Here is a 19,306-nt window from a genome sequence, read left to right as displayed (position 1 = left end):
CAGAGACTTCGATGGGGATTTTTAGTAATTTCATGAGTGCCACAAAAGCGTCACTTAGTAGAGCCACAAGTATGGTGAAGGATGGCACAGCTAAACCCCCGCCGGATGCCCCATCTTCCGGGAACCTGGACAGCATCGAGGTGGAGTCTCTCTCTTCCTCCCAACCCACCCACCCCGCACCAAGTGCTGTATGACTTAACATATATGCTAGTACTTAGTCTGCCAGTTTTCCTGCTAACGCTAGTTCCAGTACAAAGTTGTCCAGCTACTTTTGTAGTACCAGTTTTTTGCGTGACTAGTGGTGCAGTAAACATTTGTACATTATATATCATTTTTTTATACTTATATATATTTACTCTGGCTTGCGTATTTTTTGCGTGTATTAATATCTCAGTGGTATCTTCATACATACATATATATATTTATATAAAAAGAGAATTTTAAATGCAGTCATTTATTTTTTTTTCTCACACGTAGATTAATCAAATGATATTTGCGAATTTAAAAAAAAAAATTGAAAGTCTCTTGGCTCCGTCTGCTTGCTTTGGAGTTGTTATGTTTATATTTTTTTCAGCATGATGGAGAAAGCTATAGGGTTTGACTCCACGTTCATAGGCTCGAAGTAGCAGTAAGATAGATTCTGTCACCTTCCCGCATCCATAGACTGAAGTAGTAATATCATAAACCCTACGTCCGGGAGTGGACGTTTAGACTTAGAATGTGTCCAGCGATGTGGACAATTGGCCACGAGATTTGTTTATGTGTTTTTCAGTAACTATGGCAAAAAAAAAAATTAATATTATGCAAGACTTTTGACGTATTCTTAAAGATGTCAGGTGAAATAATGATGATGATTATCTACTCTATAGATCGCTGTAGTGCCTTGTGGCTGCACTTTCCTAGATTTTCCTTTTTTTTTGTCATTTTTTCTCTTATAGTTCTATAGACAATATCAACCAGACTTATTGAGCATCCTCAACATACCCTGAGGGGCAAACATTGTACATTTATCCTTTTCCCACGAAACTCACCGCGTACGAATAGCCCCTAAGTGAAGGAGTCACAGAGGTCACATTGACTTTGACAAATATCTTTTTTTCTAAGGAAGGAAAATGCCGTAGATGAAGTGCTTCCTCTGTGTGTGTGTGTGTAAGATAGGTGCGATTGGTTGGTATGTGGTAGAGACAAATGGTATGAATGAGGAGTCAAGGAGTGATTTGTACTGTGAGTGTTTTACTTTTTGGTCTGAATTATGTAAGATGACTTGTGTGTGTGTGTGTGTGTGTGTGTGTGTGTGTGTGTGTGTGTGTGATGGAAATGCTGATTATAGATCAGTGTAAAGAGCAAGCTATAGATGATAGTACGTAAAATGTTTGATAGTGTATATATATATATATATATATATATATATATATATATATATATATATATATATGTATGTATATGTAGTCATTCCCATTTTCATATAATTTTACTTTTTAACTACCACAAATATCGGAGATCTATCGATAGATTTCAATCTGTTCTTGATTAGCTTCCGTCGGAATGTATGATTCAGTATACGAAATAAGTAGTAAGGTTATTCTTAAATAAGGAATTGGAAACTCCCTTATAGCATAACATCATTTTCTTCAAGAAAAGTGATCACGAAGAATGATGTTCTTTTGTTACTTAGGAGTTCTCACTGTCGTTATCTGCATATTGCACAGCCGTCTAGAGTCCCTGTGATGTAAGATAACAGCTAGACATATCAGTTCGTAGAGTGGTTGGCTTCCGTGAAAGACTCTGGCCATATCTGTCTTTCAGAGCTCGTTCGAAAAACAACCTCCAGTTAAAGGGCACCACCGATAATGAACCCACAGACTGAATTTGAAAGAGAAATAGAATATAGATATAGTCGAAAGTACAGAAAGGTTGCTGTCCATGTAGAGGAGAAGGGAATTATTTGAATAATGAAGCTAAAAGGAGGTTATTCAACCTCCAACAAGGGTCTGGCATGCATAATTAAAACACCGTCGAACATCTTGATATCACAGTCATTCGAAGGACAGCTCGTATAGAGAGACTCGAGATGAATATATTCGTGTTGACCCTTGCCCAACACTCTAAGGATGACGTAACTGTTCTTAGATAGGCAGTGAGCCATGAGAGTAATTCCAGTATGTCGGTATCTGGAAATACATGACCACTGTACCTACGCTAGTATACGAGGGGTTAGACTTCCACGTGAATATGCGAATATGTTCGTCATGATTAGGGTCCGAAAAGGGAATTCCCAAGCGATATTGCCAGATTTCCTAAAACAATCGTGGGGAGAGAAAATGGTTTCTTCCAGCACATGTTTTGCTGAATGTTTAGATCTATCTAGTCCTTGTTCTTTGGGAAGGACCTATGCACTACTTAGCCCCTCAGTATCAAGTGGATTTTGAGGCTACCACTACCTCGATATTCTTTTTTTTTTTTTTAACATAACAGAAAAGTGTCATTAGGAATTGTCCCATTATAGTAGTATGTGGCAGCAGTACCTAGGAACAACAGTTAACCCCCCCAAAATCCATGACCAGTTAAGCACCCCCCCTTCAACAACTCTAATGTTTCAGGAAAGTGAGAAACAAAAGAAGGCAATGTAGTTGACGTTTGTAACTTGATTTTATATCCATTTTCGAAGCGGTTCACTAGACGCAGTGTTGATACCGACTGTCGAGGTCCCTCCTGGCGAAACAGATCAGGTGATGACCATTTTCCTAAGCGCACACGAAGCTCACCCGTTGATTGACTTAGTGAGGAAGGGAAGAGACGGGTTCTGGAAAAGGATTCTTCTTTCTAAGGGTCGATTGATATAGATACCTTAATTCGGATGTGCTGGAATTCTTTGATAGTGACTATATAGGATTTGATGGTATAAAATGTATTCTGAATTGAAAGAGAGTTATATATGGAACGAATCGTAGTGTTAAATCCTTTTTTTTTTTATATACTCGGTCCTCTATTGTTCCGTTCGAAAGGTTTTCCAGTCCAGTCGAGTAAAGTCTTTATATTTCATTTTCAAAATCCTTGAGACCTGTCTCTTCCAGTCTGTGTAAAGCACTATAGACGCATCGTTAATGTTATCAGGGGTCAGTACTAATTGACCTTTGCTTCCACAGTAGTTAACTGAAGTGCTTTGAAAAAAAAAGCACGCAGAGCTCAAGTTGCCTCTCGTTCAACCATATATTGTTCACAGATACAGCGAGTCCTTCACAGTGTTAGCAGTTGATGTAGATGATATGCGGATTACATTATCAATTTAATCATATTAATCATATGACCGTCACAAGCCACTAAGTATTTTGAGATAGGTAGACATCTGCCTTTAATGTAAGGTCACCTTTGTTAAGACACATGATATATGTCTAAATTTCCACTCGTCTGTCACGTGTACAATATCATTGTGATAAGTTCAGTGTTCAGTCACATTGGATCTGTGCTTTTTATGTCCTTTCATCTCACTTCATTACCAGTGTTAGGATCAGAGACGCTGCACTGTACGTAATCATTAGCAAGTAACACTTAACTACCTTTTTAGTGAACGTGTTTTTTTTTTTTTCAAAAACGCGATACTAGTCATGGATACTAATGCTCATATCAATGCTGGGCCTTTATATACATATAAAACGTATGATAAAGGTGGAATATACCCACTTTCATTGCTAGGGTTTTCCGCCTCATGCTGGCGAACGTATACAGAACGTATACAGAAAATCATTTCATATCCAGATTTTTCAGATATTTTCGTAAAGTTACTATTTCATTTTTTTTCCCCCATGAGGTTCCAACATTTCCCTGGTTGTCATTACATTTCCCTACAAATTAATAAATTACCTTATGAATATGTAACGTAATAACGTAACAACTAGTATTTTCTCCCTTCAAGACTCTCTTTAAAGCAAGTCGAAATGGGAATTTTTCTCAACCTAGTGAAATTAGAAAAAAAATCCAGATAATGCGAAATTATCAAGAATTTTCAAAGAGGGACATCACTTTGCCTAATTAGGAAAACATAGATAATTAGAATTCTGATTAGACTTTGAATAAAGGACGTATAATTTTTTTTTTTTCATTTTTCATATACAAGGTATATTATTCATGATTGTATTTTCAGAGTAGTGAATGCAAAGCTGTCACAATGTACTAATTATATATATGCATAATTTCAGCCTGCCAAGACTAGAGAGATCTTCTATATAATCAATATTATGCTTAATTTTGATAAAGCATTAAATAAGCAGAAAAGAATTTGAGTGTTTCCAAGTTCCATAACTTTAGGCTTTGAGATGTATTAAAAAAAAAGACAAAATTCAGTTATTCTAGACTATTTTTATTTAAGTATAGATATATTTGTTCTGATAACTTTTTTTTTTTTATCACTTTTCACTTGCTTTTGATACTGAGAGTCGCGTTCTTCATAATCTAAGTGGCTGGTCAGTAGCAACCATTTCGTGTGTGTGTGTATTTGTATCAACAGTGTATGAAAATGGTGTCCCTAAATTAAGGCCATGCTTTTAAGGGAGACCTTAAATGTCATCAATGCCAGCAGCATTTATGGTTGTAGTTTTGAGAAGGCCTAGTAGCATTTTTTGAGCAGCTACCTTAGGTTATGATAACCTGGCTCTCGAGTGTTATGTGTGTGTTATAATTTTTCACCTTGTAAGAAGGTGGTTGATAGCTTCACTATATGATCGGGCCTTCTCGGTGTTTTTCGATGTGTTTTTTTTTTTTTTTCATTTTTTTGACTCTTAATTCTCAGTGTCCGCTGACCTAGTGAGAGATTTTGACCTTAATTCTCAGCTGATGTGCCCGCCTATGATATTTTTTTTTCCTTCCCCCTAAGCCTTTATGGTTTTTGCTGGTATATATTTTTTGGCCAATTTTCGATTATTTTTTTTGATCACCCCCAATTTTTTCACCCTTGACCCAAAACTCTTTTTTTTCAACATTATTCCCTCAATTTTTTCCTTCTTTTCACATTTCTCTCTTTTGTGGATCCCCTTTTTTTTTTTTCCTCAGGGTTGTGATACTTTTTGATACTTTAAACCAAACAGTTTTTTCCCCTCCACATATGTCTTATTTTCTTCACCACAAAATTGTTTTTGCTCTAATCTCCATATGACCAAATTTCTTTTTGTTTTTTTTTCACCTTTCCCTTTCCTTTTCTTTTTCCCACTAGATTTTTAATATATCTATCCCTAAAGCTTCCCTTTATCTGAGTCTGCATTTTTACCAAAGTTCTTTACCCTGACATTTATTTAAAGATTTTTTTTATATCCCAAATCTTTGTGTTTTTGCAAGTGATGGACACCTCTCTGGCCTTGTCAATATGATAATTCAATTTTCATGTACATTATCTAATCCAAACTCATTTAGTTTCTGATTACACACCTTGTCAGACATCATTTTTCCAAGATTTTTTTTTCCCTTCAAGGAAATTTCATTTTCCTAAGCCTCCCTTTTTTTTTTCCTTCCTTTACCATTTGTACTTTCCTCCCTGCGACCTAATATTCATTTGTATATCCGTAATCTTACAAAATTCCTCTCCTTAGATTATCCATAGGTTTTTCCCTATATATATATTTTCTTTCTTTTTAACTTAGCCTTTTCCCAAGCCCTTACAAATTTTGCCCCCACCTCGCATCCTAAAATTTCATATCATTCCCAATTCTCACATAATACCAAGCCTTGAAATATCCCAAGTCTCACATTCTTCGACACCCAAATTATCCCATACCTCACATTCACTTCACTGTTATCCCTGACGTATTATTTCTGTTCCTACTTTATGCCCAAGATTTACATTCTTCCAAACCTCACAGGATCTTCCAACCTCACCTTTACACTGATCCCACCAGAAACTTACATATCCCAAAGCCCACTCTGTCTCTTAACCCTCACATCATCCCAGACCTTCCAGTATTCCTAATCCCACATTATCGTCCCAGGCTTTTGCAATCTGGTGGCAATGTAGTGCAACAGGTTGTCTCAAAACAGAACTCACTCTATCCTAGATATCTTTTTTTTTTTGAAGGCTCTTATTATACAAACCTTCTCGATATTATCAGAAAACTTATGTCTACAAGCTGACATTGTTCTACATCTACACATTCTCTAAGGCTTAGGTACTTTTCACAAATAAGCATCCATTCCACATACTACCAACACAGAAAACGGAGGGTACTATTTCAATCTGACGTTTAGGTAGTATTTTAAGCTTGTCAAGCATTGGAGATATCCTATTCATAACACCCATCCTAACCTGCAGTCCATCTACTTATATGTTTCTGTTGAAAGTAGAATGACCAGGGATCGAACCCAGGACATGTTTTTTCCCAACTCTTACCATTTGCCAACCATCTGATACAAGAAACACTCTTATATCTGTTCGGGCTCAATAAATATAGATTCTAACCCTACAAAACCCTGGATAGTAATGTTTCCTAACACTACAAAACCCTGAATAGTGACATTTTCTAACATAAAACCCTGAATATTTAAGATTTTACTCATGGTCAGAAACAGCCATCAGCTGTTTGCTATAGTTCTGACCCGAAACCCTAATGACCTGCCTTAAACTTGCATTACTTAGATCTAGTTACTTAGAACGTTGTGATATCACCCCGACTGTTATACTGTAAGAAGATATCCAGTGGTTCAGGAGAAGCGCTTAGGATCTTTAAGATCAACTCTCTATTCATACTATTGAATTACCTAAAACTGTAGCAGGTGCCTTTGTTTTTAAGTTACATGTCTAACTAACTTTAGGTAGCTCCCTTCTAAGCACTTGGCTTCGGGAAGCAGTATGAATTTCATTTCATGATGATCTTATTTCTCGTTTTCTAAGTGGGTATTCGATCTTGATATGAGAAGGTTCATACACCACCTATTGTACGACCTTTTTCCACACGGAATCACACTTATCAAATCCATTTTTAAGACCCGCTTCTTTTTGCAGAAGTGAATCGCCACATGGAATGTGACCCCCAACGCCACTTCCACACCTCCTTGACAACGCTTCTCTCTCTCTCTCTCTCCTCTCCCGTCACTATCCAGTCGCTCAGATATATCGATAACTGTCACTACGCAGAGATACTGCAGTTTGATCCGTTACTGGTGACACTATTGTACAGGAGACCAGCCTTAGTGATCATGATAGGCTGTGTTACTAGCCACAGGTTCCTGAGTCATTCAACACAATTCTTTCACTGACACAGTTCTGCATCTAACCCTCCCTCCACCAGCGCCACCATCAGAAGTTGTCACACACTGCACATTCCCCCCTCCATTACCACTGCCTTCCCTCCAGTGGTGAAAAAATCATTAGCTTCCATATACCATCTGCCCTTCACTGCCACTACTCTCCCTCCACTGATATTGTTAGTAGCTTCCACACACACACACACACTATACTCCCTCTTTTAACGCTACCCTTCCTCCACGGATGATGAAATGACCTTCCATACTACATAATGTCTTCTCTTAGACCACCCTCCCTCCACTATTACTATCAGTAGCTCCCACACACTAGCTTCCCCCCACTAACACTGCCTTCCCTCCTTTGGTGCCAAGAGTAACTTCCACTGACTACATTCCCTCCACCAGCTTTGCCCTACCTCCACTGACACATGGACCTTCCCTCGCTCCCTCACCTGAAACTGTCTTTCTCCTGGCTCTCCTTCAATCTGACGCTATGTCCCACAGCTGACAGTCACCTGATGGTACTGCCCTCCCATCTTACTAACAGTGTTACCTCCCTGTTGACAATACTTCTTAATGCTACTACCAACGTAATGGCACTGTCGCCTCAACTGACACTGCCCCCTTTACTGGCACTGCTGATATTGGCACTGCCCTATAGTAAGTCTCAAACCCCTTAGAGTTCCCCCCCTTTTTTTTGCACTGCCACCTCTTATAATTACCCCTCTTTTCCCGTCACTGTCATTGCTTCTTACTGGCAGTGCTCCTTCTTCTGGCAGTGCCTCTCATACTGGCAGTGTCTGCCCGCCCCTGCCCCCCTCTCCCTCCCATTGTACTGACACTCTACCCTACAGGCACTGTCCTTAGTTTCAGTACAGGACGACCCACAACATCTTGGTAGAGTACTCCTCCAGTCTCCTGACTGTAGACAGTGTCACTCCCCAGTATTGTTGGCCCTTGTGGTCCACATCTATCATCCCTGCAACGCGTCACAGGTGTTTGATACATCCGTGACGCATCGCAGGAATGTTACTACTGTAGAACGTCACAATGCTGCTGAAATTAAAAGGCCCCCTAATGCGTCACAGTAACGCTGCTGGTGTTTGGCCCAGTCTTTCTTCTTTGTCACAGCTTCACGAGCCAACACAGCAGCTGCACTGTGCGGATTTAAAAAGGCTATCAGGTTACAGCTGCGCTGTGGGCTGTGTATGACAGCATATTTCACAGCATATCAGCTCCTCCCACTATGCACATTGTGGCTGAACGCGCCACAGTAGCTGAAATCTAACCACTTAACATTTTCTTTTTTTTTATTGATCACTTCCAACAAGGATTCCTAAAATGAATAAATCGTTTTCTTTTTCATTTTTGAGATCGAGTCTGAAAGCTTCTTATTCTGCTCGTTGACGTCACAGATGATAATGGTTCAGCTTCTGGCATTTGCTTTGGTATCTCTGTGGTCATTGGTGTCGTTTTCCTATTATTAAATGCTTGACTTTGAATAGTTTATTTTTTTTTTCAGAACTGTTTTTTCCTCCCCTTTTGTAGTCAGACCTATACCAATCAGTATATATTTTTCCCCTTAAATATTCATGTCAAATCAGTATCTTTTGTTTCCCTATTTGATTTATTTATTTTTTTTTATTAAAATCGTAGTCAATGTTGTGGTATTCGGAGTCACTGTGTCCTTTAGATCTGCTCCCCAGGCAATGGTTCTTCCCTCCTCCATCCCCTAAGCTGATTTAACGTTACGTCCAGCTTTGTTTGGGCTTGCTCGGTCTGTGTTGCGCGGAGTTGCAGAGCTTCACTAAAGCTCCGAGACCCTACCAACCCTCTCCCCTGCAGCTTTAGCTCCTCCTACCTGCCTGCTTGTGAGCTTCTCCCATCTGCCTGTAAGCTCTCCCCCCATCTGCTTGCAAGCTCCTCCTGCCTGCCGGTAAGATCGAACCTCCTCCACCACCTCCCTGCCCCGCAAAAAACCCTCCCCACCAGCTGGTATGACCCTCTCTCTCTGCCCGACGTGTTCCTCCCACTTGTATGTAAATTCTTCTGAGGCGCATATAGGCTGCCCTTCTCATGTGGCCTTTATACCCCCTCCCATTTCTCTCTTCCATAGGTATCACTCCCAGCTAACCTCTCATAGCTGCTCTGACATTCCCGTAGTCCCTCTACACCTCTTCCATAGAGCCTCCCACTCAATTTTAGCTCCTCATCTCTTCGTAAGTTCAAGCTTATCCCACGTTGCTTAACCTTCCGTCCTTAAGTTACGCCCCATCCCGACCACCTCCACCTTCTGCCAAGCAACTGCGTTACCACATGGCAAATCTTCAGTTCCTCGCCACTTTCCCATTTGGATAGCATTTTCATCCTGTGTCAGTGTGACTCAACATTGTTACCCACCATCCTCACCCTTCTACCCTCTGTTCTCCAACCTCCTACTTAAATCCATATTTTTGCTCCAGGTTTTATCCATTTGAACCCAGGTTCATCTATTTTTGGCTATCTGATTTTATCCCTTTTCAAATTAGTTCCACTTCTCTGGAGACTTGTAATCCACACCCTTTGCCACTAACTCCACCCAACTGCTCATCTGACTCAGCCCCTTTGTCTACCTCCATCCTTCTTACTCACCTCCCTCATGTTTTCCAACCACCTTGATCCACCCACCCACCTTCACTCCATCTTCCACCTGTTCTCTGACTACATACCTCAGGATTTTCCTCTTACCACAGTCTATCGCGGCTGCTACCCCTTCCTCCGTTTCCCCAAGTAGCTGTCTGTCTAACTGTCTGTCTTTAGTGTGTCTGTCTGTCTAACTGTCTGTCTTTAGTGTGTCTGTCTGTCTGACTGTCTGTCTCTAGTGTCTCTGTCTGTCTAACTGTCTGTCTTTAGTGTCTCTGTCTGTCTAACTGTCTGTCTCAAGTGTCTCTCTGTCTCTCTGACCCTCTTATAGACTTGTTTACCTGCCCAGTTCCAACCTCCCTTATGCCCTCCAAATGTCACTCCAACATTCCCCTATCCTTCCCCCTTCCCTTCCTTCATCCTCCAGCCCAAGCTCCTGCGGTCTTCGCCCCTCCCATGGCTTCAGGATGAGAATGATTTGTGTGTGTGTGTAATGATCAGCTTGGTTTACCTCATATTTTTTTTTTTACTCCATCCCTGCCTCTGGCAACGACGCCTTAGCACCCCTCCCCCCAAAAAAAAATTTCCCGTGTCGCCTTGACTTGACCATATATTCTCTCTCTCTCGCTTCGTGGCTTTTCTAGTTGTTCATTCCGGACCAGTCTAGTATCCAGGGGGTGTAGTTGGACCCCTCCTCCCTCCCTCCCCCCCCCTTGCTTCAACTCACCTCCCGATTCCCTCTTAACGAATCGCACTTTATATATCATTTATGTGTCCTGTTCATTTCCAGTACGTTTCGTCACAGTCTGTGGTCTGTGTGTTGTTTAGTTATAATTTTTTTCTTCTCTCTCTTTCTCTCTCTGAATGTCTTCTCATTACTGTATGTCTGCCTTTATTTACAGTGCCTCTTTGTCTTATACTTTACCTGAATTATTCAGTCTTTGTTTTTGGCATCTTTCCTTCTATCTGCACTGCTTTTTTTTTTTCTTTATTTTCGTTTTATTTTTTTTTGTGTGTGTCTCCTGTGCACTGGTGGCTCCTTCGCCCACCATGACCTCCCCATAGATTACAGTGACTGTAATTGGTATGTATTTTCCTTCCTTTACTGTATTCATTGTCTTTTATCTCCCTAATGCATCAATTGCGTCACACAGCACCTTTTATTTATCAGCCTGGCTTCCTTATATTTATCTGCTGTTTGTTGTCCTTCTCGACTATATTATGTAAACGTTTCATCTCCATATTTTTGCCCCAGGTGTTCTATGTCTCCATTTTTTTTTTTTTTTTACACCTCATCTTAATATCAGTTTAATTATTTCCCGTTGCAGTGTACTTCATTTTTCATCTATATTTTCTCTTTAACATCATTTAATTGTGTTCTGTGTTATCTTTCATTTTCTAAGTTTCTCAGTTCATTATCTTTCACATTTCGTCTATGTTTTCCCGTGTTTTTTTTTTTTTCCATTCTCACCCAGTTTTCCTACCAAACTCAACTCATTTTCTTCATTTGTCATTTTCATTCACTCTCTCCCTCACCTTCCCTTATTGAACCGCCAGTTTTCATATCGCCTGTAACCATAACTAATACAGCCAATACCCCTTTGAACAGTTTGACTTACATTCTAAACCTCTTACATGTATAATAACTAGTAGGATTAGATTAGGATTCCAGTTATAATTTACCCAGTTTGTCTTGCTATAAACTATGATTAAATTAGTTTTAATTAATCTTGGATGTTACTAGATGCAGGATTAGAAGTAAGTTTTTTTTTTCTTAAATCTGGTTAATGCTATTAGTTAATGCCTAATAACTATTGATTTTCATGTTGAAAATACCAAATTTATGGTTTGATGTAAACTCCTCAGTCACGTGTGAACTAACATGAAATCATTTCTGTAAAGAATTCTTTTTTTTTTCTTTCTTCGTTATATTCTCTTGTTCTAATTGCAATGCAAGTTGGATATTGCAGCTTTTTCTCACTTATTCTTATATATTTGCAGCATTATTGATTAACGTCTTAAGTGAATAAGGCTCGACGAAATGAACTAATTAACCTCAGTAAAGGAGATGTAGAGAGAGAAAAAAGAGGATCGCTTGCTCCTTAGAGAATCTTATGTTCGACCACCGAATTCTAATGAGGCGAAATCCGGTATTATATCCGTCAAGTGTCCTTCAAAACATCGGTCATTGTTGTATTCCCCTCCCTTGTATGATATATACATTCTTCACTCTGCACCACGGTAACTTTACCTTTGTTTTCACCACTGTGAATATAGATAGTCAGTCACCCCCCCTCCGTGATAAGAGACCTACAAAAGAAAATTTTTAGAGAGAGAAAATAATGGCATATCAACCGGTAAATGATAAAAAAAAGATAATGAATCGTGTGTCGAGGTTGTTTACGGTTTAATATTTATTCGAAAGATTAACTGATTAATAATCGCGTTTAAAAACAGTAGACAAGGGAGGAGACGAGTAAATCTTTGATATATAATGTGGTGTAGGTCCACTGTGTAATGAATGCACTAGAAATGACAGCTTTCAGGAGAAGAAGATTTTCCTCAACACTTGCCACTTCTCCTCATTAACCCAGACGGTGGCGCTTACCCGTGACGACAAATCCAAACTAAACAATGTAGATTATATGGTTCAGTGAGGGTTTTTCGATTATGCGGGCGGTATAAAAAGTTCCTCTGTCATTTGGCTCATTAGCTTTGCTTTGTTAATAGAGACAGTGAATCGTAGGTGTGTGAAGGGGCTTTCACACACACACACACACACACATTCCTCATGTGTGTGTGCCATAAAATGCAGTGGTTATATTCTCCCTGTGTCTTTCATCGTCAGAAAAATAGAGAAAATCTTGTAAGTTTCCTTCGAGACGGGACCGAAAATTAAATTTCACAGACGTTTATTTAACTTACGTTTGCGTAAATGATCCCTCTTGTATCAGGTGATCTTGTCCGACTAGAATATTGAAAGCAGGTATTCTTCCCAAAGTTATCAGACATCCCAATCGTACCAGATACCATTTGTTATCGTTTACAGAGGAATAAGTAACTTGATCGTGATCCACTCTGCCACACTGGTATGTCTTACATCAATAGTGCCTTCGTAATCGTTTGTACGAGTTCTGAATCAATGTTGCTTAATGTAAGTTTGACTTTTGTACTGTTTCAAGCGCTCTCAACATTTCCTCACTCCCTTTTGACACTTTATCAACATCCATGGATACCACAAGGAGAGAAAAAAAGTGGCACGTGTATATCTAATGTTTTTAGGTATCATAATTTATGAGAACGATTAAAGGACTAGTAGTTTGATACGAGGAAGTTTATCATATAGGTCATTCGGTGATTGTATAACCAGTGTCTTGGCAAGATGAAAGCCTTATTCTCTATGAAGTATATTTCTCTAAGCATTATATAAGGTGCAGATCGGACATAATCTAGTAGAGAAACTTTCATATATCATGCGAAATTTGACAGTCGATAAATTTGTGAATTTTGCTAAAAAAAGAAAGTATATTAGACTGTTTCAAGTTGCGGATGTAGAAATGGAACTTTTTATCCATTCTACAAACGGCAGACTGTTCATTTGTTGTCATGGTGGTCAAGATGAACTGTTTGCATCTCTGTCTACTTTAGTTAGACGGTGTTAGTCGGAGGTAGTGTTGTCAAAATTAACGGAGTTGTCCCTTATTTTTCGCCAGCAGTCGACGTTCAACTACATTTTCTCCAACGCTCTAATTTTCATTTTTTTCTTTTTCAAATAGGACGAGCAAAGGAGACGACTATTATTACTAGTAATAGCATATTCTTTTTTTTCTTTTGGCGACTTTGGAACAGTTAAAGCGTCGGAGACTGGCGAGATATCAAGGTAGCTCCGTCAAAGACAGACGATACCTCCCTTAGAGCTTTGACTGTGTTGGTGGGAGTACATATAAGATTAGGCCACAACTGTTGGTTGTTGACATGCATTTAAGTACTGTGTTCACGTGAAGCTTTCGGTGTCGTTCCTTCTAAATATGTGAGTGTCGATCCTAATGTATTCTAACTCTCAAGCGCAACTACTTATTTTTCTTTCCCGTGTTCACTCAAGATATTTTTTTCTCGAGTTGTATAGTGTGTTATTATGGATGCTTTGTTTAGCAGTTAAGTGTTAGAAAGCGTATTACGTTAAGATAAAAAAATTGGATGGTTTAAGTTTGAACATGGAATTGATTTTGTTCATCAGATATAGTAAGTTGTTTGGTGTGTTGTTTAATCTCAGTATCTTCCTTTATATTGATAGAATTCAGCAGTGGTGATCCCCAGTGCATAACATCTTTAAATGACTTAAGTTGCAACTATATATTTGTATATCAGTGTCTTTATGTTCGGTCTTCGTCGCATTAGCGTTCACCATAGATTTGTTTTTCAATATTTTTCATTTCCTTGTCTCTCACTTCTCGTGTTAGTACCTCTGATTTTCAGTGTTGCAGATGACGTAACTCAACAGTAGAACACAGAAGAGAAAAAAAACAACAACACAGCTATACCTTCGTAACTCTTTTTATTGAGTCATTTACCTGAACACATTCCACTTTTTACATCCCTAATCCGACAAGAAATATCTTGCCATTACAGCAGAATTTTCTTCCCCAACATGCGAAGTTCACCCTTCATCATGAAGGATTTCTCAGAACAGTTATACCACTACATAAACACTGCAGGCTTTTTTCCCATTCTCTTCTCGTCATTTCAATGGCTCCATCCCAGTAGGTTAACTCAGCTGTCAACTTTCCAAAACCCACCCCAAACAAAAGAGACGGCACCCCTCCTTAGCATTCCAGATCCCACTCCTAACAAGACAAGACTTCCCACTCCAAATATTCCAGACCCCAAACACACCAGACCCCACTCCTAACTCACCAGACCCCACTCCTAACACACCAGACCCCACTCCTAACACACCAGACTCCTCAAGATTGTAGAATCCACCTTAAACACGCCCAGACTCCACTTCGATATGACAAATGCCACCAAACACATCCAAAGTCAACAGAAATTTTCTCTTAGAACGCCACACGCCCTCTGAATACACCAGACGTCCCCGCTGCATCAAAATTCGTCCGGAGACGTCTAAGCTTTTCCCCAACACGTCATTCTCTAATCTCCTCCGCACATCAGAGAACATAAAGACAACACACTAGGCTTCTTCCTCAAAGTCAGATGCCTCCATCAACATTCATGTTCCCCGTCGATTAACTCACCCTAGATCCATCCAACATGTTAAGTGCCTCGCTTAACACACATTTCTGTCACACACCAGATTCGTGAGTGAGCGAGTCCGATTTCTCCGGCTCGCTCGACTTCGCTAGTATTAGGCTTGAAACCTTCCTCAAATGCCAGACTTCCTCCCTTAAAGTGGATACACCATCCGGATATATCAGAATTCTTCCAAATGCACAAGATTCCCGTCTTGAAATGTTAGGGTTCTCAGATACTTTTTTTTTTTCTAGAACTCAAGTTTCAGCCACTTGACCCTCCCTAAACTACCAGACTCCACCTTGAAACACCAAACCCCCCCCCCCCCACCTGACTCAAACCTAAAAAAAAAAAGTTGCCAGACTCCAACCCAAAATTCCATCAGTTTCGACCCTACATTATCAGACTCCACCCTTCCAATACCTAAACCCTTAAACACCACATTCAACTCTTAAAATGCCTGATTGTCTATAAAACACAGAATAAACTCTCCCCTTTAAATCACCTTGCATTTCCTGTCACACTGATAAACCACCTTCATGTTTCCTTTCATGTCAAACTTATGTGACATTGCTCCTTTACCGTACTTCTTTCTTACTTCATTTTCCTCTTAAGCTTGCACTTCCCTCTGTGTTGTTTTTACATTGTCAGTCGTCGACTGTTCTCACTGCAAACATTTCGTTCTCCGAACTTCAAGGGAATACGTGTATTCTCTTACAGGCACGATTACAGTCATCTTTGGCCTGTATCTTCTTCCATCATATGTATGTCTCACCGTCTCGTTTGTGTTTTTCTTCTCCTGTGACTCTATGTATTGGGTTTTCATGACCTCTGACTCTTCGTGTTGGTTTTTTATGATCTCTGACTCTTCCATGTTGGCTTCTTTGCCTCTTTCATCGCCAGTCTTTCTCGCTCTCTGTCTGTCTTTTTGTCCTTCTTCGTATTTCTCTTTTCGTCTTTCCCTTAGCTTCCGTTTTCCTTTTTTTTCTCACTCATACACACCCTCTTTCTGGCCGACTGTCTCATGCTATATCACATCCTCACTACTCATATATACTCACACTTGCTCTCATTCTGTCCCATTATCACTCCCTATATCTCTATTTGTATCAGTCACTTAAAACCCTTCAGATGTAATCTAGTCCCAGAAATTTTTAATTCTTCATGATTTGAAAATTTTTCCTGATGTATCCTGCTGTCTGATTTCTGTATAACTCCTGATTGGTCTTGTGAAATTATGGTGTTGCGTTAGCAGTATGTGTGTGTGTGTATGTGTCTGTCTGTATTTCGACGTGTGAGCATGTCTAGTGTCTTGGCTCCTAGACAAAGGCAGCTATACCCATCCCTCAGTCCTTCATGAAGCTTTTCATCTGTTCCATTTTCATATACCGACTTTATTGCTGCAAGGCTCTCTCTCTCTGTCTTGCCTAAGTGCAACTTCTCGTTTTTCATTTTCTCCTTTTGGAAGTCTAAGCTTATTATTCAATATATATATAGGTATTACTGGGCTTCGCCTGCGAGAGGCTACACCGCGAGTGAAAAGTCACCTGGTGTCTGTATTTGGGAAAGTGTGTGAAAGGGAAAAGTTCAATGTTAACGCATCTAAAGGTGATGATAGGATGTTTCAGAAGGGAAATAAGCAGGTTGTTTAGGGTGTGACTTTAAATGGAAGAATGCTTGAAAGAACCCGAAGTGTTTCAGATACCTGGGAGTCGACATGCCATCAGATGAAATATGGCCACTCAACCATAGGGTGGGTGAGGAGGCGAAGGTCTTGGGTGCGCTGAGGAATGTCTGGAAAAGATGTCGCTCTCTGAGGGCAAAAATGGGTATGTTTGATGGTAAGTAGTCCCAACGGTGTTGTATGGATGCGAGGCGTGGGCTTTAGATCAAAATGTATGGAGGAAGGTAGCTGTGCTGGAAATGAAGTATCGGAGAACAAATTGTGATCTGAGAAGCGTTGGTGTAGCAAGAAATGATAAGGTGAGAGAGATGTATGATAGTGAGAGGAACACGGTTAAGAGAGAGAGAGAGGGGTGTACTTGTTGAGAATGTATGCATATCAGAAGTAGAGGAGACGAGGAGAAAGTGTTGTGTAATACTTCAAAGGGGTGGGGACTTGAATATGTATATCTTATATCCATGACTTACCTTGTCTTTCATGCCTCAGGTTCCCCTTCTATGAGGCCTCCGCTGCGCTCAGGAAGCCTACCACGTCCACCAAGCAGGACCACAGGTCAAGAAGTGTGGTAATGTCTTGGGTCTTTCTTTGGAGAGGACAGGACCATTGAGAAGTAAGCATTTAGTGTCTTTAATTGCCTTTAGTAGTAGCTGTATCTTAGACCTGTTATGTGAGATAACGAATCCGTGTTTGCAACGTTGGACAAGATGGATGGGTGTCCAGAATGCAGACGAGAAAGCGCACTTTAATCGTACATTCCTTGAAGGTGAGACTTCAGATGGGTGTAGTTGTGACGTGGTGCTTGAGATTTGGTTGGGAGGGTGAATGCTTAATACACCGGGGGAAGGGAGGAGGGTCATTACAGTGTATGTATATTTTGTTCATCTGTTTGTTGTGGGAAGTGGGATCTGTGTGTGCAGGTTGCTGAAGTGTGAAGCGGGGGAGAGATTTCTCATCTCTCTGAGAGCGTTTATTGTTAGTTGTTGATTTCGAAAATGTCTGCAGTTTTTTTTCTTTTTTTAAATGCTTGTTTCTCCGTAGGATGTGAAATCATATTGGAAATATTTTCTCTTTCTTGAGCAGGTGACCAGTGTTATTTGGAGCTAGGAGGCCATTCACTGTTATGAGTTCTCATTGTGTGGTTTGCAGCCTTGTTTCAGTTGTATTTAGACTGGGAAGATGGCTAGGCAGGTAAAGGTTAGAGTAAGGTGGAGTGGGATGTGGTGGATAGACTGGTGGTAGAATATACCTTGGCATTCTTTCGCTGGACCAAATCTAGTGCTGGTAAATGTCATGAGGGCGTTTGGTTTAACTGTAGTCTTTGTATTCACGATTATAATGTGAGAATTTAATGTTACTTGTGTGTTATGTAGGATATCTAGTGAGGTTGTAATTGCGTTGGGTGGAAGTGGTTGACCATTCAGGGTAGTGGAAGCTGTAAGGTACAAACTGGGTTTATGTCTGTCATGGGTTAGGTGGACGACCGTGAATTTCTGTGGCGATGCATGCTTTCTCTTTGAGTGAGCCGGTGGTCTAATTGCATGATGTAGCGTTGCATGTTTGCTGTTACATGAGCAGTGTGAGGGTGCTTTGATGTGACTGTGAGGTAATCTGAATGTGTGAGGACTTTCGCTCTTTGATCTGCAGGTGATAAGGGTCAAGTAGGTAAAATTTGAAAAGGGACGGAAAGAGAAATAAGTTTATTGGCGTACATTTATAAATACAAATAAATCACGTGTTTATGACACACACACACACATACACAGTTAGTTTAGCTTATTGACAAAATAACATTTGAGCATCTACATTATACATAACTGTATAAGGCACATACATAATAATATAGATAATACTTAAACACCAAATATTTTGTCCAATTAATATACATTCAAGCGGGCCTATCAACAATTACATGATTATACCTCCCTAGTACTTCATGTACATATTTGCACAGTTCAGCCAAGAACACCTTTTCACTCAAGAGTGCACCTATACTAGCAAAGTTTAGCATAGGGTATCTATGTCTGCAATCTTCTGATATGGAGCATGAAATTAGCACATGGTTCTCCGTTTGTATGGACACATTATCACAGTAGCAGGTCCTGAGAGGAGCTGGCGTACGGTTCCATCTGCCTGTCTCTACTCTTAAGTTATGAGACATAAGTCTGATTCGTGTGAGAGACTCTCGATGATAATCTGGGATATATTTAGTTGTGAGGTAAATATCATGAATATTCAAGGAAGGGATCATAGGTAACATAGGTATGTAACTTGGTTGCTGTTGGTGCTTTATTTTGTACATAGTCCCTAATCTTACCCATAGGATCTGAAGGCTGGTCATCCCATAACACTCTTGTTAAATTTATATATCTAGGCGTATTATGGTTCCTACATAGGTCAAAAACAAAGGTAAATGGTTCTTCATAATCAGTTCTTTCACTATTTGACACACACAGACATATATACATGATTTCGATATCTTGTCTTTTGTTTCCCACGTTAGTGATGTAGCACCAACAACAGACG

At 39.9% G+C, this 19,306-nt stretch overlaps 1 protein-coding gene across 1 annotated transcript in view; it reads left to right on the top strand.

The window, feature by feature from the left end:
• The window catches only part of Rbp (RIM-binding protein), a 293,718-nt gene that overhangs the window by 260,412 nt on the left and 14,000 nt on the right, over positions 1–19,306 (top strand). The window contains exon 35 of the mRNA XM_071679462.1: positions 4–140. Coding sequence (XP_071535563.1) covers positions 4–140 — 137 coding nt within the window. The remainder of the gene's footprint in view (positions 1–3; positions 141–19,306) is intronic.

This window comes from Panulirus ornatus, chromosome 30, assembly GCF_036320965.1.
Source record: "Panulirus ornatus isolate Po-2019 chromosome 30, ASM3632096v1, whole genome shotgun sequence".
NCBI classification, from domain to species: Eukaryota; Metazoa; Arthropoda; class Malacostraca; order Decapoda; family Palinuridae; genus Panulirus; species Panulirus ornatus.
Note: the sequence above shows the minus strand (reverse complement) of the source record. Positions and strands in the feature narration are given on the sequence as shown.